At 47.9% G+C, this 23,238-nt stretch overlaps 2 protein-coding genes across 2 annotated transcripts in view; one reads left to right on the top strand and one right to left on the bottom strand.

Annotated features, from left to right (window-relative positions):
* The window catches only part of CMTM4 (CKLF like MARVEL transmembrane domain containing 4), a 43,774-nt gene extending 37,425 nt beyond the window's left edge, over positions 1 to 6,349 (top strand). Inside the window, exons 3-4 of the mRNA XM_069738914.1 lie at positions 254 to 352; positions 1,160 to 6,349. Of these exons, the coding sequence (XP_069595015.1) occupies positions 254 to 352; positions 1,160 to 1,333 (273 nt within the window). The 3' untranslated portion in view covers positions 1,334 to 6,349. The remainder of the gene's footprint in view (positions 1 to 253; positions 353 to 1,159) is intronic.
* A 225-nt stretch (positions 6,350 to 6,574) lies between these two features.
* On the bottom strand, positions 6,575 to 21,495 carry LOC138648930 (CKLF-like MARVEL transmembrane domain-containing protein 3). Its single transcript, XM_069738915.1, has 5 exons — positions 21,339 to 21,495; positions 14,109 to 14,264; positions 10,033 to 10,128; positions 9,380 to 9,506; positions 6,575 to 7,705 (listed from the first exon to the last, which is right to left on the bottom strand). The coding sequence occupies exons 1-5, from the start codon at positions 21,444 to 21,446 to the stop codon at positions 7,677 to 7,679; spliced, it is 516 nt and encodes a 171-aa protein (XP_069595016.1). The 5' UTR covers positions 21,447 to 21,495; the 3' UTR covers positions 6,575 to 7,676.
* Between the last annotated feature and the right edge of the window lie 1,743 nt (positions 21,496 to 23,238).

Genomic DNA, 23,238 nt, shown 5'->3' with positions numbered 1-23,238 from the left:
GAAATGGACCCCAAGGTGACATTTTAAAAAACGGGTGACCACTGAGCGCTGGGGATTGCTGCGTGTGCAATTAGTTTCCTGATCGCTGACTTCAGTATTTGCATCTTGACCACGGAGAGGAGACATGTCGGCTGCCGGCACCCTCCCCGCTGCCACGTTTGCCCACGTGTGGCTCGCTCCGTTTTCCGTCGTTTCTCTTCTCGCTTTCATTGTGTTTCGTGTGTTTTTTTTTTTTTTTCTCTCTGTTTTTCAGGATCTGGTGAACACTGGGCTGAGCGCTCTGTTTTTCTTCATTGCCTCTGTAATTTTGGCATCGCTGAACCACAAATCTGGGGCGGAAATTTCTGCAGCGGTAAGAAAAAAAAAAAAATCGCTTTTCTGAAGTTTTTTTTTTTCCATTAAAAAGACAAAAAGGAATGTGGTTTAACCCCCTCCTGATCGAAATGACAGTATTGAGGTTTTCTTAACTTTTTGGCAACCATTTACACACCGGGGCGTGCAGCGTAGGCTCTGGTAATTTCAGTGACCCCTTAAGTCCCCCCCCACCCTGCAATCTAAGAACGCAAATGACAAATTAATCAGAGAGCTGGTAATTGGAATAGGAGCCGTCACTGATGAGTTTGGTATGTTAAGAGTTAACTCGGCTCTGGGAGTATTCTGTTACTGGAGGACAGATGTGCAGCTTGCGGTGGTCTCTAGCGCCACCTGGTGGCCGTGTGAGTAATCATTCCTTACATGCAGATGTAGCTGAGCTCAGTTGGTAATTATTATTATTTTTTTTTTTTTAAGGATTTTCCAAAATGTTTAAAAGTTTCTGCAATCTCGATTCCCTACAAGTATAGTCTTTGGCATGTGGGAGGAAACCCATAGAAACTCCTTGCAGATGGTTTGTATGTTCTGCAAGGCTACAGTGCTACCGAGACGTCGCTGATTATTATTACGGCCCTCGTCTCTTGTCTTGGAGGATCTGATATATAATATATAATTCTTTAGCTTTATGTGAAAATAGTGTAATACTTCATTTCACCATCGGGGGCAGTGCAGAGAAATTGAACGCTTGCTGTTGGGATGCACCACTGATCGCTAGGATTTTATTTTTGATAAAGTGACTTATTACTCCAGCGTTCTACATCTTTTTCGTTGGTTTTTTTTTTTGCAGGTTTTCGGCTTCTTGGCCACTATCTCCTATTCCGCAAACACCTACTTAGCGTTTAGGAAATGGAAATTCGGCAGCAGATCCCAGAACATGCGTCAGTCCAGCGACTACATGAGGGCACGCAGCGAGTCGCGGGATGTAGACTGCCGTCCCGAGATTCAGCGTTTGGATGCATAACCCGTCGGGGGACCTGATCGGTAGAGGGGCTTCAGTCCTGAGTGGTTCCTTTCCCCCTTCGGCAGCAGGACTACTTTTGTGAAGACGTGTTTTGGGAACAAAGATTTTTTTTGGGGATCACATTCCCGTCTTAATGTTTAGAAAGGCAGGTGGGTGGTAACATTCCTGAGAAGCCAACGCTGTGGATCCTGCCATGGACGGTGCTGACATGGACCAAAAACCTGGGACCAGACGACGGATCTCCAGGGACGGTGATGACCTTGGTCGTGGCACGTACCTTTCTTCTTCCCTCTCTGACAGATGATTAGATTTTTTTTCTGTCTTGCATCATTTAATTAGATCACTTTTTAATCCTGCGATTTATAATTAGGGTCTTTTTTTTTTTAGCGGATTATTAATTGCATTCATTCCGAAGGAGAATAAGTCTGAAGCCGCAGAAGGGCACTGAAAAATGGTGAAAAAAAAATGAAGGTTTTTAATATTTAACTTAATTTAAATAATTCTTCTGATGATTGAAGGAAACTACAGGATCTGAAAAAAAAATTCTCATTCCTGTTTTCAAGTTAATGGGACTTAAATGCAAAGAAGAGAAGCTTTTCTGCATGTGTCCCCATGACAAAACTTCCTGGAGGCTCCATCTCATAGGGACATCATTTATTTACGCGTTAAAAAAAATAAAGGTAAAAGGCTTCTGCTAGAGGCTAACCCCAGTGGCTCCTGCTTGGCTAGAGGCTAACCCCAGTGGCTCCTGCTTGGCTAAATGCTAACTCCAGAGGCTCTTGCTTGGCTAGAGGCTGGCCCCAGTGGCTCCTGCTTGGCTAGAGCCTGGCCCCAGTGGCTCCTGCTTGGCTAGAGGCTAGCCCCCGTGGCTCCTGCTTAGCTAGAGGCTAGCCCCACTGGCTCCTGCTTGGCTAGAGGCTAGCTCCGGTGACTCCTGCTTGGCTAGAGGCTAGCACCAGTTGTTCCTGCTTGGCTGGAGGCTGGCCCCAGTGGCTCCTGCTTGGCTAGAGGCTAGCCCCAGTGGCTCCTGCTTGGCTAGAGGCTAGCCCCACTGGATCCTGCTTGGCTAGAGGCTAGCCCCACTGGATCCTGCTTGGCTAGAGGCTAGCTCCAGTGACTCCTGCTTGGCTAGAGGCTAGCACCAGTGGTTCCTGCTTGGCTGGAGGCCAGCCCTAGTGGCTCCTGCTTGGCTAGAGGCTAGCCCTAGTGGCTCCTGCTTGGCTAGAGGCTAGCCCCACTGGATCCTGCTTGGCTAGAGGCTAGCCCCATTGTCTCCTGCTTGGCTAGAGGCTAGCTCCGGTGACTCCTGCTGTGCTAGAGGCTAGCCCCAGTGGTTCCTGCTTGGCTGGAGGCTAGCCCCAGTGGCTCCTGCTTGGCTTGAGGCTAGTTCCGGTGGCTGCTGCTTGGCTAGAGGCTAGCCCTGGGGGCTCCTGCTTGGCTAGAGGCTAGCCCCGGTGGCTCCTGCTTGGCTAGAGGCTTACCCCAGTGGCTTTTTATTGGCTAGAGGCTAGCCCCAGTGGCTTTCTATTGGCTAGAGGCTAGCCCTAGTGGCCCCTGCTTGGTTAGAGGCTAGTCCTGGTGGCTCCTGCTTGGCTAGAGGCTAGCCCCAGTGGCTTCTGCTTGGCTAGAGGCTAGCTAAAGGCTAACGAAACAAAACAGGAGGTGTTATCATGGGGACATGCGAACCTTAATTTGAAACAAGAATGAAAGGTTAATTTCTTAAAGGGGGTTGTCTCAACTTTTTGTATTTACAAGCACTTTGCAATTTTACCTATTTCAGAACAGAAATATATTTAAATTTTAAGTCGTTGCCTAGGTTACCGGCCACCTGACAGTCTTATCGGTGGTGGTCGGTTACCTAGGCAAGGATCATACACTTGCAAACGCTGGCTCTGCTTCCGACAGCGGTGTAATCATACCGCCTGCAATCTTCAGGAGTACACCGCTCCCCCTCGGCAGGAAGAGAAAGCGTTACGTTCCTGAAGAAGGAAGATTGGATGACCCCCTTTTAATTTTTTAATTCGCACTCTGGGGGGGTTTAATTATTTTTCTGGTGATGCTTTACATGGCCTGTATTTTTCTCCTTTGTTCGCCGTCTTTCGTATTCATATCAGTAACGTGGCGATCACAGCGAGGTGACGCCGCTATACATATGCAATATTACACTAGGGACTGACAACTACGGCTTTTATTTTATTAAGCAATATTTTAACACTATTTATCTCCTTAAAGGGAATTTACCGTAATCCGAAGGATCAATAACCGACCACCCCCACCCCCCGAAAAAGAAGTTAAAAAAAAAAGTCCTTAGGAATGAAGGGTTAATATACTGCCTCGTCGTAGGTTTGTTAAAAATGAAGTATCTGATTATAATCTGGTTTTGTGTAGGAAATGTAATTTATTAACTTTTTTTTTACAGTTTATGAAGCTGTAATTGTGTAAACATAATCATATAAAGGCAAATAGTCAGTTCACGCTCCTATAAAGGGATTGTCCTATTAACGGCCCACCTGAGCATCAGAGACCCCCTTGTATGGAGGCCCCCTGACTCTCCATTGACGGATATGATGTAAAGGATCTAGTTAGTGAGCGTCTTGCAGGTTGACAGCGTGTTTGCATGGGCTGACAGTTGAGAACGAGGGTCTCTATGATTGTGCGTCAGCCTGGGGAATGAGAGATTTAGGAGGACCCCGTTCTGTAGGTTACACTCTATAGATGAGCCCAAGCAGGGAACTGATAAAAGTAAAGCAGACATGGCCGCCCCTTTAATATAGGGTCTGCCAGTGACGTGAATGCCTGCGGGGGGGAAATATATGGCCAGATGCTGAAGTAGAAGGTGGTTGACTTCACCCTTTCCCAACCGTCCCTGGTGACTTCTTGATGGTCATGGCTGAGGCATTGACTATGCATGGACCTCCATCTCTGGTCGACTACCTGACCGAAACGCGTGGGAGTTCTTCTATGGGGCCGAGGCTTTCACTATGCATAGATAGGCCCACAGCGTCACTCCACATCGACGTCTGTGGTCCTGATGTCTCCAGGACTGGTCTACTCACTGGCTGAAATGCGTGGAGAGTCTTAGGAGCTGAGGATCGGGGCACTTGTACACTTTGTATCTGGATATTCCCTTATGACCGTGTTTGCTTCCTGTACTCGTAGCTTTTCCACAGTCTTCCACGCACTTTATCCCACCATCTCGAAACACAAAAATACATTCTTGTATAAGGCAGAGGGTGACATTGAGGAGGGGTCCGTGGATTCAGGCTTTACTACATTATTTTTCTCTTTCCTCCTGCTTCAAGTTTTCAAAAAAATATAACGCCCTAGGTCCAATAAGTAAGTGCGGGTCACAAAAAACTTCCAAAAACGGAGTTTCCTAAAGTAGTTTCCACACTAGAAAAACCCAAAGTTTTCCATCTTCTCTAAACTAGAGGGACCAGGACTCTGAGATGACATTTCCTGGTGTAGGTCATGGCCAAAGGTGCCGAGTAACCCCAGCCTTACGGTTTTGGGATGTTCAGTGAATAGGACCAAATATTCACTACTTAAACTTTATATAAAAGTTTTATTTTTCCTCTATACGGCAATAACGGCTGCGGTGATAATGACGGTGGACCATTTTATATGTGAAGTCTTCTACAGAGGTACTGGTCCTCCTGGTGGAGATCCGTAGGCTTACAGGCAATGTTTCTCGAGTAAAGTCTGCAGAAAGTTTCTGCCCAACCCATTAAAGAGTCTTAAAATGTCTATTGGCCAAAACGGACCACCCATCTGCGTAAAGTCTAAATCCACCGTGAACGTACCCTCTTATTGAGGGTGGAATTTGTGACTGGTCCCCGGAGTTTGTCCAGGAGTCTGCAGGCGGATAAGCCTCATAGAAACCGTGGTAGGCAGTCACATACCCATTCATTATAATCTGAGCTTCCTGGTCGAGGGGCACAGCGCTTACAAGCTCTTTGCTATAGAGCCTGAAAGCGCTGCTCTGAAGCTGTACGTACTGCCCCATCCGGCCTGCTTCCATATCCCTGCGACCCCCCTAAAGTCAGAAGCATCAGAGAGCGCTCACCTATACCACCGGTTCGAACCATCACTCATTGGGAGTGCACCGTCACTCCGGCAAACAGCAAGCCAGGTCAGCAGTGCGCTCCTACTGCCTGTAATAGTGGTCACTCACATCCGTGTAGTTCATTCCCCAAAGTTAGAAGCATCAGAGAGCGCTCAGCTATACCACCAGTACAAACCATCACTCATCGGGAGCGCACCGTCACTCCAGCAAACAGGAAGCCAGGTCAGCAGTGCGCTCCTACTGCCTGTAATAGTGGTCACTCACATCCGTGTAGTTCATTCCCCAAAGTTAGAAGCATCAGAGAGCGCTCAGCTATACCACCAGTTCAAACCATCACTCATCGGGAGCGCACCGTAACTCTGGCAAACAGGAAGCCAGGTGAGCAGTGCGCTCCTACTGCCTGTAATAATTCTCACTCACATCCGTGTAGTTCATTAAATGGACCTTTATAATTTAGAGAAAATCTTCTTTTTTGTGCATAACTGTGACGCTTCTTGAAGTTGTGACATCGTTGGTGTAAATCCGATTGTTTCATTGTAATTTTTCACATCAAACACAAAACTTTCCATCCAACAAAGAGAAAAGAACGGCGCCCCCTATCGGCCCGCTGCATCCCGTGTATAATAAGAGCCGACACACGAGCATTTTCCATGGTGCTTATATATCATATTTTGTAATCTAGGTTTTTGTATAACGGTACGTGTCTCTTGGATGTAACCATTACGCTTTGTGTACGCCTTTGCTTTTTTTTTTGTTCTATTCTCCATTTTTTGTTTGGTTTTGGCGAATCCGTCTCACCTCGTGTGCCTTTTTCGTATCGATGTGCACTTGTCAATCATCCGATACTTGTGTATTATTGTAAGACTGGATGCGTGTTCCTTTTCTCGTGTGCTGGTACAATATGGAGACTGGAGTTTCTTTTTGTAACGTGTAATAAAAGATCAAACGCATGATTTTTTTTTGTTTTCTGTTCTTCCACCCCATCCCCACCAGCTTCCCCAGGGCATGCTTGGTGTAGTAGTTTTCAACCGTTTCCATTAGTTTCAATCAAATAGTGCAATACCTAATGTATCCTGCGGAGGCACTGCAGGGACATCCACAGCTCGCAGACGATTTCTGGGTCCTAGAGCCTGACATTCACCATCTGATTTTCAGTCGTATTTAACGGATATCTGTTAAATTGTGAGCGTTTTTTATTGTACAAAGTTACTCAAGTGCAAATAGAATAATTTCCTGTACAATGGCAGTAAGTATAACGTTTTCGGCTCTAATAAGGCTTGCTGATATGTCACATGTCATGTTTGCAGCACGATCTTTCACAAAACGATAGTACAGAGCGTGCTGTGCACGTCGCCCCCTTCACTACAACCCAGAGGAGCGTTCCTGTAGGGTCAGTTTTAGGGTCTGACTGACGTACGGACCGACCCAGGGGCTCCTGATAGGCATGTGCACTCAGGTTTAGCTCTGGAGACCTATGTTCCATAATCGGACCATGAAACCGGCCTCAGACTTGGACCGCCTGCAATTTTAGATCATCAAGAGGTTTTCTGGTTTAGTTCACATGAAAAAAAAAAATGAATTCCCAGTATTATGGCTTTTATATGGCTTTCTGAATGAGTCTATACTTGTACTGTAAAGAATCCTGCAGCTGCTTTATTTGTTCCAGTAGAGGAGAGTCCAGGGTAAAGGGTGTATTTTTTAAAGGGAATCCATCAGCAGGTTTCTGCTATGTAATCTGAGAGCAGCATGATGCTTCAGTGTTCACAGAATGCTGAGCTGTGTAGAACCTCGCCCACACCTCTGATTGGTAGAAAGCTGCCAATCAGTGCCGGGGGCGTGGTTGGACCAGAAGGCATGAGACACCTAGTCCTGCAGAACTTGGAATACAATGATGTAAGACCATGGAAGAGAACAGAATGTGTAGTAAACGCCTCTTTTCTCTTTCTTGGTCTTATATAATTGTACTCTGAGTAATTCTAAAAAAAAAAAAAAAAAAAAGATTGTCAATAGTTATGGCTCCTTTAAAATACAAAAATCAGGAAAAACTACACACAAAAAAAACCTCATAAGTTGCTGGGAGTTGTGGTTTGCAGGCACAAGCGGTCTATATTCGGTGTAATGTGACGCCTCCTCTTCTTTAGTCCTTTAATCCAACTTCTCTATTAAAAAAAGTAACAATGAAAAGTCCTTCACTCTTCACAGTAATCTCGTCTGTGGGGTCCAGTGTTGACCACAAATATCCACAGGGGCAGGAAGGAAAATATCTCCCGGAAATCATCAATCTGAGTCCGAGTCTGTGTCATCATCTGGAAGGGAGCACAAGAGTCATTGGATTAGTGGTCATTGTAGGCTTTCTTTCTCATCTCTTTTTTTTTTTTTTGACTTTTGTCTTGTTTCCCTCATGTTCTATGAAAATAAAAATATGCAGCAAAATGCGGGACTCTTTTTAGTTATATACATTAATTCTGAAAAAAAAATCAAAATGGCATTGGGCGTGACGGCACAGGAGCATCTATCGGCGATCTAATAGATGCTACTGCGCTGGCGCCATCTTGGTGGACACCATTTTTTTTATCCCTCTAGCAAAATGGTGTCGGCGGCGCTTGCGCAGTAGCATGTATCTGTCACGCTGCAGCTATGCAGGATGGTGCAAGCTCCACTAGATGGCAATAGAGTGGACGGAGGACAGCATGTAGGCCAGAACAGACCTGCAGCGAGGCTACCACCAGGTGGCAGCAGAGAAGTCAAACAAGCCGGGTCAGAACCTAGAGAGTAACGCAGTACAAAGGGAAAACACTATACAGAGTCAGAGGGAAGCCAGGGGGTCAATACCAGTCAGAAGCCAAAGTACCAGAAGCAAGAGACGAAGTCAGGTCAGAATCAAAGCCGAGTCAAAGACCGGTGAATCTAAATACTAAGATGAACACTAAATCAGGACGAGGAAAGAGGAGGGAACAGACACAAGCGAAGTCAGCTAAAGCAGCAGGACAAATCAGGGTAACCCCAGAGTCAGATACCAATGCCCGGCCTGGATCATGACCGTATCGGATTGCCAATAGATGCTACTGTGCTGGCGCCATCTTAAGATTTTTTTTTTCAGAATAAATGTACATGACTAAATAAGAGAATTTAATACATATTGCAGATGCGATCATGCAGCAGCAGTGATTATTATTATTTTTTTTTCAATACATATACCGTAATATTCATTGCTAAACTGCAAAATAAAAAAGGACTCGATAATTTCATACAACCCATTTTAAATGGATTAAATCCTCTTTTATGTTTGCAGATCACGGATTTCATTTCCTCTCCCATTTATCCTCCGTCTTTATATGCCAGTACAGGTTAATAAATGGTGCCGCTCTCCTACTACGGGGGCTGCGATGACCGCCGACGTGACCTCATCTTATAATTGAATGCTTCCTGTTTTGCTCTGTGCAATCTGCCTCCATGTCAGCACCGTATCCCCATTGCCTGGTCGGACCCCGACGGCCGTTTACATCCTGTGTCTAATTACATATATGTGAGAAGCCATAGAAAATCCATCTCCGGGGGAAAGATCATTATGGCGGTCGCACAAGAAATATCTGTGTTGTTCGTATTCTTCTTAATTACATGATACACATACTTCTGGGCACTTTGTGGCTCCTCATGTATGCACCAACATCACCACAGGATCTAGAGTTCAGCAAAAAGATTCACAGGACCGTAGTCAAGCAGCCGCTGGACCACGGGCCTGCAGACCTCTACCTACCTGCCGGCGTCCATGGCTCCACTTCCAATTAGCAGCCAGACTGTTACCAAAACATTATGATGCCACCGTAGGCCTGTACGGAGGGACGTGTAGGACGTCATCACATACAGTAGGTCTCTGATATGTACATGAAACAGCGAGGATAGACCCGTACCTGGATTTCAGATAATACTATGGGGGTGCAGAGGAGTTGGCCTGGACCGTCACACCACAAGGTACGTACCGTCGCCTGACTTCCGTCGCGGAGGTTCCTCATCTGTAGAATCTCCCTTCTTTAGGAATTCGATCAGGTCATTAAAGATGATGTAGAAGTCAAACGCGTAGACGATGGTGGCAATGAATCCAAGAACCTGGGACAAGGGAGAAGTGGAATATGACATGATACTGCAAGACGACCAGAAATCATAAGTTACAGATCTCTGGGGACCCGACTGATCGGACGTCCTCCATCAGTCTGGAGTATGGGGCTGTTTAGGGGTTGGTCGTGCCCACCACCTCCTGGAAAAAGCTGTGTGCTGCCCTCAGATTTCTCCATCAGTCCTATAGACAATGAAAGGAGCAGAGGTGTGTTTGCTCGACCTCTAGATACCGGCGGGTCCCAGCAAATGAACCCCCTTGAGAAATAATTTTGGGAATTCTGATTTCCATAAAACACGATCTGTGTACAGACCATGATATATAGACCGCGGGTCTCCCAACCCGAACTCAACAGTCTGGAGTTAGAAAACCCAGGCCGGACCAGATATCACCGTGTTACAATGGAAGCGGTGGGTTTGGTCACCTTCACTCATTTCTCCCCACTGGTTTTGATCACTCTAAACCCCCACATTTCACAAACGGCAACCAACAACGGTCCAGAGAATAGTGAGAACTCACCGCAGCAGCTTTTGAGGCCGCACAGGAATATTTTGACACGGCCACTAGTGAGATCACAAAATATATGATGGCAGCAGAGACGCAGCGGATGAAGTCCTAGGAGGGAGCAGAGAGCGCGGTTACATTGCAGCACCGTGTGGGCAGGGGCACGGGGTAGGATAATGCGCTGTAATCCAAACATTCAATGGAATCATAAATCACCAGCTCGAGATCTGTCACAAGGTAACAGTAATATTTAGTCTGGAGGGACCTCTATATACCCCCCACCCGGACCCTCTATATACACAAAGATGGAGCGGTGAAGACAATCCAGGCCCATGAGTCAGGGAATCACAGGAGCAGATTCATTGTATCCCATACACGGGATCGCAGTGTCCAACATAGAGAAGACTTCTGTCCCGAAAACAAGGTGACTTCTCTGACATCATCTATTGGGGGAGGATTCCTGAATACACACTGCTATGATCTTCATGTTTCATCCACAGGAAACATGGCCGCTCTGCAGCACCACTTCCACCTCCAAAATTGCTGTGTAACACTAGCCTTATGGGATGGTATACTTTTTTTTTTTTTTAAGTAAAAATAGTGATTAATGCAAATTTCTAGTATAATTTTAGTTCCTTAAATTTTCCATGATCTCCTTGCTGACAGGGAATAGAAATTCTTAACGGGGTTGAACACCATTTTTTACTAACAAAATGGGCCCATGGTAATCTTAAAGGGGTTTTCTGCTCTCATTTTCAGTACATCCCCCACACAGTATGATGTCCCAACAGATCATTCTCCCCACAGTACATTCCCCCACACAGTATGATGTTCCTACAGTACATTCCCCCACACACAGTATGGTGTCCCCACAGTACATTCCCCACACACAGTATGATGTCTCCACAATACATTCCCCACACACAGTATGATATCCCCACAGTACATCCCCCCCCCCACACACAGTATGGTGTCCCCACAGTACATTCCCCACACACAGTATGATGTCTCCACAATACATTCCCCACACACAGTATGATATCCCCACAGTACATCCCCCCCCCCACACACAGTATGGTGTCCCCACAGTACATTCCCCACACACAGTATGATGTCTCCACAATACATTCCCCACACACAGTATGATATCCCCACAGTACATCCCCCCCCACACACACAGTATGATGTCCCCACAGTACATCCCCCCCCCACACACAGTATGATGTCTTCACAGTACATTCCCCCACACAGTATGATGTCCCCACAGTACATTCCCCCCCCACACAGTATGATGTCCCCACAGTACATTCCCCCACACAGTATGATGTCCCCACAGAACATTACCCCCACACACACAGTATGATGTCCCCACAGTATATCCCCCCACACACAGTATGATGTCCCCACAGTACATTCCCCCCCCCCCCCCCCCCCCACACACACACAGTATGATGTTCCTACAGTACATTCCCCCACACACAGTATGGCGTCCCCACAGTACATTCCCCACACACAGTATGATGTCCCCACAGTACATCCCCCCCCACACACAGTATGATGTCCCCACAGTACATCCCCCCCACACACAGTATGATGTCCTCACAGTACATCCCCCCACACACAGTATGATTTCTCCACAATACATTTCCCACACACAGTATGATATCCCCACAGTACATCCCCCCCCACACACAGTATGATGTCCCCACAGTACATCCCCCCCACACACAGTATGATGTCCTCACAGTACATCCCCCCACACACAGTATGATGTCCCCACAGTACATTCCCCCACACAGTATGATGTCCCCACAGAACATTACCCCCACACACAGTATGATGTCCCCACAGTATATCCCCCCACACACAGTATGATGTCCCCACAGAATATCCCCCCCAAACACAGTATGATGCCCCCACAGTACATTCCCCACAGTGTGATGTCCCCACAGTACATTCCCCAACACGGTATGATGTCCCCACAGTACATTCCCCCCACACACAGTATGATGTCTCCACAGTACATTCCCCCCACACAGTATGATGTCCCTACAGTACATTCCCCCACACACAGTGTGATGTCCCCACAGTACATTCCCCCACACACAGTATGATGTCCCCACAGTATTTCCCCCCCCACACAGTATGATGTCCCAACAGTACATCCCCCCACACACAGTATGATGCCCCACAGTACATTCCCCACACACAGTATGATGTCCCCACAGTACATTCCCCTCCACACAGTATGATGTCCCCACAGTACATTCCCCTCCACACAGTATGATGTCCCCACAGTACATTCCCCCCACACAGTATGATGCCCCACAGTACATTCCCCACACACAGTATGATGTCCCCACAGTACATTCCCCCCACACAGTATGATGTCCCCACAGTACATTCCCCCCACACACAGTATGATGTCCCTACAGTACATTCCCCCACACAGTATGATGTCCCCACAAAACATTTCCCCCACACACAGTATGATGTCCCCACAGTATATCCCCCCACACACAGTATGATGTCCCCACAGAACATCCCCCCCAAACACAGTATGATGCCCCCACAGTACATTCCCCACACACAGTGTGATGTCCCCACAGTACATTCCCCAACACGGTATGATGTCCCCACAGTACATTCCCCCCACACACAGTATGATGTCTCCACAGTACATTCCCCCCACACAGTATGATGTCCCTACAGTACATTCTCCACACACAGTATGATGTCCCCACAGTACATTCCCTCACACACAGTGTGATGTCCCCACAGTACATTCCCCCACACACAGTATGATGTCCCCACAGTATTTCCCCCCCACACAGTATGATGTCCCCACAGTACAATCCCCCCACACAGTATGATGTCCCAACAGTACATCCCCCCACACACAGTATGATGCCCCACAGTACATTCCCCACACACAGTATGATGTCCCCACAGTACATTCCCCTCCACACAGTATGATGTCCCCACAGTACATTCCCCTCCACACAGTATGATGTCCCCACAGTACATTCCCCCCACACAGTATGATGCCCCACAGTACATTCCCCACACACAGTATGATGTCCCCACAGTACATTCCCCCCACAGAGTATGATGTCCCCACAGTACATTCCCCCCACACACAGTATGATGTCCCTACAGTACATTCCCCCACACAGTATGATGTCCCCACAAAACATTTCCCCCACACACAGTATGATGACCCCACAGAACATTACCCCCACACACAGTATGATGTCCCCACAGTACATTCCCCCACACACAGTATGATGTCCCCACAGTACATTCCCCCACACACAGTATGATGTCCCCACAGTACATTCCCCCACACACAGTATGATGTCCCCACAGTACATTCCCCCACACACAGTATGATGTTCCCACAGTACATTCCCCACACACAGTATGATGTCCCCACAGTACATTCCCCACACAGTATGATGTCCCCACAGTACATTCCCCCACACACAGTATGATGTTCCCACAGTACATTCCCCCCACACAGTATGATGTCCCCACAGTACATTCCCCCACACACAGTATGATGTTCCCACAGTACATTCCCTCCCACACAGTATGATGTCCCCACAGTACATTCCCCACACACAGTATGATGTTCCCACAGTACATTCCCCCCACACAGTATGATGTCCCCACAGTACATTCCCCCACACACAGTATGATGTTCCCACAGTACATTCCCTCCCACACAGTATGATGTCCCCACAGCACATTCCCCACACACAGTATGATGTCCCCACAGTACATTCCCCCACACACAGTATGATGTCCCCACAGTACATTCCCCCACACAGTATGATGTCCCCACAGTACATTCCCCCACACAGTATTATGTCCTTACAGAACATTCACCTTTAAAGGCAATATATTTGTGAGCCTTGCACAATGACAACATCACGTGCGACTATTTTACTATTTCATACCTCTTGCCATCGCCTGAAGAAAAAAACAAAATGCAACATATTCTACTCTTAGTTACACTAATGTTAACCAGAAGTGGATTTAGGAAACAAAGCTGCAATATGGAAAGCCCCAGAAGTCAGAGCACTTACCAGCAGTGGCCAGAAAATCCCTTTCAGCTGTTTATTTAGTTTAGTGGAATAAGCAAAGAATGTGAAGAGAGCCCAGAGGAATTCTATAAGAGGAACGCTCATGAGAGCCACGGCCGTCGATGCCACGTAACAAATGAATGTGATCAATGACACCACCTGCGAAGGAAATGGAACAGAAGGAGGTAAAACATGTACCAAAAATGTGTGATAAAAGCAGAAGAAGCAATAGACGTGTGCCTCAAACCGGCACGGAAGGCAAGAGGGCGCTGCTGACGAGGGCTGTGATGGGTGTAGGCTTTTTAGAAGAGGGGGTCAGGTTGCTTTTGAAAGTCTGGATCAGGGGAGAGTCTCATGTTGGGGTAGGGAGTTCCAGAAGTTGGGGGAAGCATGGGAGAAAACTTGATGGAGAAACCAAGAGTAGAGAAGATCTTGTGGAGGACAACTTATGGGGAGAGAAGTAAGGAGAGGACCAATTGTGACCCCTACAAATCAACTCATCACTCGAAAAGCAAATTACATTTTTTGGGGAACTAAAATTACACCCAACAGGCACAAGTCACCAGAAGAGTCATTTATTTTTCACGGGGATGCCTGGGCAGCGTAGGTCACCACTTTGGGTGGGCTCAGATGATGTGATTGACCACCCAGATATCTCGCTATCACACCACCCAAGATTGAAAATTGCACACGAGGGATCATTGCCACCCAAAAAAATATTGTATACATGTGTGGTTTAAGGACACTAAGAAGAGCGGAAATAAGAGTGGGCGGCAGAGCATGATGTGTGACCTCGGATTCTACAAGACCACCGCTCCTAGGCTCGATGGCGTAGACATGAAATCATCTGCGCAGCACGAGACCCTCAGCTGGCGATGGAAGGAGACGATCAGAGCGACCCACCCAGCACATGCACCATAACCTCATCCACAGCTGGCCGGGGCAGGACATGCTGCTGTCCAGCACTGAGGTCACCCAGCTTTCCCAGAAACGGATAGGCTGGTGAATAACAAGCAACAGATATTGCAGAAGTGTCTCCCTGACCCGGTGACAGGGAGCGGCCATTCATTAGCGAATGCCCCTCGGGCCTTCTAGAGAAGATGCATTCTCCATCTGGAAGGAGTCAGCTCTTGGGGACACATGATGATTGCATTAAGTGGCTGCGAGGATGATCAAGAGGTTCAGCAGCAGCAGCAGCAGAGACAAAGGAAGATTACAGATCAGAGAGAAGACAGGAGACATCACTGGAGCTTCTTACAGCAACTGCAAGACACTCAGAACAGTTCTCCAGAATGACAATGGCTGCACAGCACAACTATGCATGTTTCTTAAAGGGCTCTTCTGTCTGATCTTAAAGGGGTATGGGGCATACTCTTCTATCTGATCTTAAAGGGGTATGGGGCATACTCTTCAGTCTGATCTTAAAGAGGTAGTGCGGACATGCCCTTCTGTCTGTTCTTAAAGGGGTAGTGTGGGCATACTCCTCTGTCTGATCTTAAAGAGGTAGTGCGGGCATATCCTTGTGTCTGATCTTAAAGGGGTGGTGCAGGCACACTGTTCTGTACAATCCAATATTTATATGCACACTGGATAGTACAATTGCCAGAGCAATGGTCTGCTGCCTGGAGAGTATTATGCGGAACATGATGAGTATTCCTGCACCGCCCCTATAAGGGTATGTTTCCACATTCAGGAAACACTGCGTTTTTGTCGCTGCGTTGAGCCGCAGCATCAAAAACGCAGCGTCCAGATGTTACAGCATAGTGGAGGGGATTTCATGAAATCCCGTCTCCACTATGCATTAAAAGACGCATGCGGCAGACCCGCGGAAATGGACATGCGGCGCGTCTTTTCAGAACGCAGCACGTCCTTACATTGCAGAAACAACGCAATGACAGCGCAGGTGACCTGCATAAAATCCTGAACGTGGACACATACCCTAACATGTCCATATAAGATGTGGGGTCACACTGTGAACTCGGGCGTAGAGGGGAGAAGGTGCAGACAGCACTGGACACTGCAGGGTGATCAGGACATACAGGTCAGGCAGATGGTAATACACCAGGACTCTTCATTCACACAGCCATTGCATAAAAAGAAAAAAAAACAGCATGTGTGATCAGTGCTGGACTCGATTTTCCTCCATGCTATTTAGTGTGTCAATTTTTCTAATATGCAACAAGAAAAACAAACAAACAAACAAACAACATTTCCCAGCTGCTCCTATCCTTTAGACCAGCGGTGGGCAATTAATTTACCCAAGAGGCCACATGACAGACCACCACTGCTGAGGAGGCCGAACCAATAGGCTGAAATTAATTCTGCTCAATATAAATATTAACCTATTAATTATAATATGCCCCTATATACAGCAGGAGCCCCCCACATAGCCTCCAGTATACAGTATGAGCCCCCACATAGCCTCCAATATACAACATGAGCCCCCCACATAGCCTCCTATATACAGCATAAGCCCCCACATAGCCTCCAATATACAGCATGTGCCCCCACATAGCTTCCTATATACAGCATGAGCCCCCACATAGCCTCCTATACACAGTGTTAGCCCCCACATAGCCTCCTATATACAGCATGAGCCCCCACATAGCCTCCAATATACAGCATGAGCCCCCACATAGCCTTCAATATACAGGATGAGCCCCTACATAGCCTCCTATATACAGCATGAGCCCCCACATAGCCTCTTATATACAGGATGTGCCCCCACATAGCCTTACATATACAGCATGTGCCCCCCCACAGCCTCCAATGTACAGCATGTGCCCCCACATAGCCTCCTATACACAGTGTTAGCCCCCACATAGCCTCCTATATACAGCATGAGCCCCCACATAGCCTCCAATATACAGCATGAGCCCCCACATAGCCTTCAATATACAGGATGAGCCCCCACATAGCCTCCTATATACAGCATGAGCCTCCACATAGCCTCCAATATACAGCATGTGCCCCCACATAGCCTCCAATATACAGCATGTGCCCCCACATAGCCTCCTATACACAGTGTTAGCCCCCACATAGCCTCCTATATACAGCATGAGCCCCCACATGGCCTCCAATATACAGCATGAACCCCCACATAGCCTTCAATATACAGGATGAGCCCCCACATAGCCTCCTATATACAGCATGAGCCCCCACATAGCCTCCAATATAAAGGATGAGCCCCCACATAGCCTCCAATATACAGTTTTAGCCCCCACATAGCCTTCAATATACAGCATGAGCCCCCACATAGCCTTCAATATACAGCATGAGCCCCCACATAGCCTCCAATATACAGGATGAGCCCCCACATAGCCTCCTATATACAGCATGTGCCCCCACATAGCCTCCTATATACAGCATGAGCCTCCACATAGCCTCCAATATGCAGTTTTAGCCCCCACATAGCCTCCTATATACAGCATGTGCCCCCACATAGCCTCCTATATACAGCATGAGCCTCCACATAGCCTCCAATATAGTTTTAACCCCTACATAGCCTTCAATATACAGCATGAGCCCCCACATAGCCTTCAATATACAGCATGAGCCCCCACATTGCCTCCAATATACAGGATGAGCCCCCACATAGCCTCCAATATACAGCATGAGCCCCCACATAGCCTCCAATATACAGTATGAGCCCCCACATAGCCTCCAATATACAGGATGAGCCCCCACATAGCCTCCCATACACAGGACAAGCCCCCACATAGCCTCCAATATACAGTATGAGCCCCCACATAGCCTCCTATACACAGGATGAGCCCCCACATAGCCTCCTATATACAACATGAGCCCCCACATAGCCTTCAATATACAGCATGAGCCCCCACATAGCCTCCAATATACAGGATGAGCCCCCACATAGCCTCCTATATACAGCATGTGCCCCCACATAGCCTTCAATATACAGCATGAGCCCCCACATAGCCTCCAATATACAGTATGAGCCCCCACATAGCCTCCTATACACAGGATGAGCCCCCACATAGCCTCCTATACACAGTGTTAGTTCCCACATAGCCTCCTATATACAACATGAGCCCCCACATAGCCTTCAATATACAGCATGAGCCCCCACATAGCCTCCAATATACAGGATAAGCCCCCACATAGCCTCCAATATACAGCATGAGCCCCCACATAGCCTCCAATATACAGCATGAGCCCCCACATAGCCTCCAATATACAGGATAAGCCCCCACATAGCCTCCAATATACAGCATGAGCCCCCACATAGCCTCCAATATACAGCATGAACCCCCACATAGCCTTCAATATACAGGATGAGCCCCCACATAGCCTCCTATATACAGCATGAGCCCCCACATAGCCTCCAATATAAAGGATGAGCCCCCATATAGCCTCCAATATACAGTTTTAGCCCCCACATAGCCTTCAATATACAGCATGAGCCCCCACATAGCCTTCAATATACAGCATGAGCCCCCACATAGCCTCCAATATACAGGATGAGCCCCCACATAGCCTCCTATATACAGCATGTGCCCCCACATAGCCTCCTATATACAGCATGAGCCTCCACATAGCCTCCAATATGCAGTTTTAGCCCCCACATAGCCTCCTATATACAGCATGTGCCCCCACATATCCTCCTATATACAGCATGAGCCTCCACATAGCCTCCAATATACAGTTTTAACCCCTACATAGCCTTCAATATACAGCATGAGCCCCCACATAGCCTTCAATATACAGCATGAGCCCCCACATTGCCTCCAATATACAGGATGAGCCCCCACATAGCCTCCAATATACAGCATGAGCCCCCACATAGCCTCCAATATACAGTATGAGCCCCCACATAGCCTCCAATATACAGGATGAGCCCCCACATAGCCTCCCATACACAGGACAAGCCCCCACATAGCCTCCAATATACAGTATGAGCCCCCACATAGCCTCCTATACACAGGATGAGCCCCACATAGCCTCCTATATACAACATGAGCCCCCAGATAGCCTCCAATATACAGCATGAGCCCCCACATAGCCTCCAATATACAGGATGAGCCCCCACATAGCCTCCTATATACAGCATGTGCCCCCACATAGCCTTCAATATACAGCATGAGCCCCCACATAGCCTCCAATATACAGTATGAGCCCCCACATAGCCTCCTATACACAGGATGAGCCCCCACATAGCCTCCTATACACAGTGTTAGTTCCCACATAGCCTCCTATATACAACATGAGCCCCCACATAGCCTTCAATATACAGCATGAGCCCCCACATAGCCTCCAATATACAGCATGAGCCCCCACATAGCCTCCAATATACAGCATGAGCCCCCACATAGCCTCCAATATACAGGATAAGCCCCCACATAGCCTCCAATATACAGCATGAGCCCCCACATAGCCTCCAATATACAGGATGAGCCCCCACATAGCCTCCTATACACAGGATGAGCCTCCACATAGCCTCCAATATACAGTATGAGCCCCCACATAGCCTCCTATACACAGGATGAGCCCCCACATAGCCTCCAATATGCAGGATGAGCCCCCACATAGCCTCTTATATACAGGATGTGCCCCCACATAGCCTCCAATATACAGGATGAGCCCCCACATAGCCTCCTATACACAGGATGAGCCCCCACATAGCCTCCAATATGCAGGATCAGCCCCCACATAGCCTCCAATATGCAGGATGAGCCCCCACATAGCCTCCTATATGCAGGATGAGCCCCCACATAGCCTCCTATATGCAGGATGAGTCCCCATTTTTGGGAGGAGAATCGGACAGCGAAAAAAAAAAAAAAGCCAAGCAGGAAAAACACAGAAAACAAATGTGAGAAATGGCCGTGTAAAGAGGCTGATGAGCGGATTTTGGGTACATATGCCGTCTGTGTTAGAATTGGATTTCCCATGGAGCAATGTTTCTCGATGTTTCTTGGTGTGGCTGGTTTTCGTGAAGCAGGAGCTGCTTATTTTCCTGCAGTTATTCACAAAATCGCTCTCAATTCCCAATTAGGACAGGTTCACACTGAGGGTTTTTTTTTTTTTGCTTTTGGAGGCAAGTGGATCAAAACATAAAAAAAAATACTCCCCCTGAAGCCACGCGGACCCTGTACCAGTGCCCCCTGTACAATGAGAACACAAGATGCCACATTAGGGGTCCGCACACACAGATCCAGGAGGCCGCAAGGCACAATATGAATGATGGGCAGCAATAAGTAACACATCATTAGGAGACTGTGGGAAAGGCCTCAGGTTGGGGCAAAATACACATAAAGTAATGGAAGCTTCATCACCCATCATCATCCATAACTGCAGCAGCCTGCACTGGGCAACAGGGGTAGGTGGCAGTGCGCAGAGGTGGCAGGATGATGATGTGATGAGGGAGAATGATGATGGTGATGAGAGGGGTGATGATAATTATAATGAGGGAGATGATGATGAGGGGAATGATAATCATAATGATGAGGGGTGATGCTGAGGGTGGATGATGAGGGTGGATGATGATAATGAGGGAGGATGATGATGATGAGGGGGTTGATGATGATAAGGGGGATGATGATGGAAGATGGGGGTGATTATTATGATGGATGATGATGAGGGGTGATGCTGAGGGTGGATGATTATGATGATGATGATGAGGGTGGATGATGATGGGGAATGATGATGATGAGGGGGTTGATGATGATAAGGGGGATGATGATGGAAGATGGGGGTGATTATTATGATGGATGATGATGATGAGGGGTGATGCTGAGGGTGGATGATGATGATGGGGAATGATGATGATGAAAGAGGATGATGATGAGGGGGTGATGATGCATGATGAGGGTGGATGATGATGGGGAATGATGATGATGAGGGGTGATGAGGGTGGATGATGATGATAATGAGGGAGGATGATGATGAGAGAGGATGATGATGATAAGGGGGATGATGGGGGTGATTATTATGATGGATGATGATGATGAGGGGTGATGCTGAGGGTGGATGATGATGATGGGGAATGATGATGAGAGAGGATGATGATGATAAGGGAGATGATGGGGGTGATTATTATGATGGATGATGATGCTGAGGGTGGATGATGATGATGGGGAATGATGATGATGAGAGAGGATGATAATGATGATGAGGGGGGTGATGATGGATGATGATGATGGGGGTGGTTATCATGATGGATGATGATAATGGGGTGATTATTATGATGGATGATGCTGGGGGTCCTGCACTCACCCACTCCCCCAGCAGCAGTTGTCCCTTCCGTGATGCCAGGAACTCCCTGCCGGGGATGAGGGGGCTCCGGGCGGCTGCGGGGGGCTCTGCACGCTCCGGCTCGTCCATGCTGTGTGCGGGGCAGGAGTTTTGTCTTTTTGGGAAGGGGAGAGGGGGGGGGAGCGGAAACTGACAATGCGGAAATGTGCAAAAGAAAGAAGTGCCTGAGTGTGAGCGGCCTTAACCCCCGCACTGCCGGAGCCACATCCTGTGCGCACCCCGGTCACACAGGGGCCCTACAGCTGCCGTGCAGGAGTCTGGGAAAGCTGGGGGGGACAGTACCAGCTAGCATTGCAGGACTGGAGCCCTCTGTTCAGTCACTGGGGGGATTTATGGCAATAAATAGACAGATATCTGCTGTTCGGTGACACTTCACTATTCTGCTCTCCTTCCATCCAGGGAACATTTTTTTCCCCCAAACACAAAAGCTTGAAGAATTGAAGAGATGATTACTGGAAAAAAAATATGTGACGTCCACCTGGATTTCTACATTGACGGAACATCAGACGGAGAAAACCGGACGCGGCTTCTTAGGTGTCCGTAAAGATCGGACGATGATCCGTATAAGGGCTTGTTTTCACTTGCGAGGAACACGTCCGTGTCTCTCATGTGGAAACAAAGCTCTGGCGCCGGCACTCCGGAGCGGAGCGTGCGGCCGCATAGGAACACATGGAGCCGCACGCTCCGCTCCACAGTGCCGGCGCCAGAGCTTCGTTTCCACATGAGAGACACGGACGTGTTCCTCGCAAGTGAAAACAAGTCCTTAGGGCTCATTTCCACTTGTGATAGACAAATCGGTCTGTAATCTGGACCGAAAAAACGGATGAAAAGTATGCGTTTGTGATGCGAGTTCAATGCGATTTTTTAATCGCACCATCCGTTTTACATCCGTATGCAATCCGTTTTTTTTCTCTGCAACTATTTCTATACAGTCATTTACAGGACTATTTACAGTGTTCTGTGCCACAGAATGGTAAGGTATCCATAAAAAACGGATGGAGTATGGATGGTGCGAGTGCTGTGCGTTTTTCTTCTCGCACCCATTGACTTGCATTGGCGAGTCTCGTCCGAGAATCGCAGCAATACGCAGCATGCTGCGATTTTTTTCTCAGCCGACACAGATTTTTCTCAGTCCGATTTCGGATGAGAAAAAAAATCGCAAATGGAATGTCACCTATTGAATAACATTGGTCCGAGTGCAATCCGATTTTTTATCGGATTGCACTCATCCATTTTCCTCGCAAGTGGAAACAAGCCCTAAGATTCCATTCCAGAAAAAAGAAACATCTGAACCACATGGGTCCAATGTGACCCGGCCGGACCAGTCCGTATAAGCCGGAGAGCAGCGCCCACACTTCTGGTTCCTGACGTTGTTGTGGACTCAGCATTTTGCAGCCGAACTTCATTTCGCTGCCAATAAGAAAAGAGGAACAGACAGAGGGCGAGGAGGGGCCCGGAATATTCATCTCCGGGGCTGTGGAGGCTTCTAGCAGGAGCTTCCTGACAAGGGTTGTGGGTGAAGAGGATCGTTCTAGATTATTACAGGATGGGTCACTGCGGCACATCGGCTACAGGAGCAATGATGCCATTGAATGGTTCCTGAAGTGTTAATCACAGGTCCCTGCTTTTTATGGGACACTAAGGCTTCTTTCACACTAGCGTCGGATTCTCCGGCGAATCCGCTGCCCCATTGTGAGGTGCGGGGAGGTGGGGGCGGAGTTCCGGCCGCACATGCGCAGTCGGAAAAAGCGGTCCGTCGGGAGAAAAAAACGTTACATGTAGGGTTTTTTTTCTCCCGACGGTCCGCCAAAGCACGACGCATCCGTCGCAAGACGAATGCGAAGTGTGCCAATCCGTCGCA

Source organism: Ranitomeya imitator, chromosome 9, assembly GCF_032444005.1.
Source record: "Ranitomeya imitator isolate aRanImi1 chromosome 9, aRanImi1.pri, whole genome shotgun sequence".
NCBI classification, from domain to species: Eukaryota; Metazoa; Chordata; class Amphibia; order Anura; family Dendrobatidae; genus Ranitomeya; species Ranitomeya imitator.
This window is presented reverse-complemented; position numbering and strand designations above follow the sequence as displayed.

What these genes read in the sequence shown, in the direction of transcription:
- LOC138648930 (XM_069738915.1), bottom strand. Translation starts at nt 21,446, where the DNA reads ATGGACGAGCCGGAGCGTGCAGAGCCCCCCGCAGCCGCCCGGAGCCCC. An exon ending in CGGCCTCAAAAGCTGCTGCG is followed by an intron (nt 9,507 to 10,032) that starts GTGAGTTCTCAC and finishes CCCTTGTCCCAG; the next exon opens with GTTCTTGGATTCATTGCCAC. An exon ending in GCGACGGAAGTCAGGCGACG is followed by an intron (nt 7,706 to 9,379) that starts GTACGTACCTTG and finishes GCTCCCTTCCAG; the next exon opens with ATGATGACACAGACTCGGAC.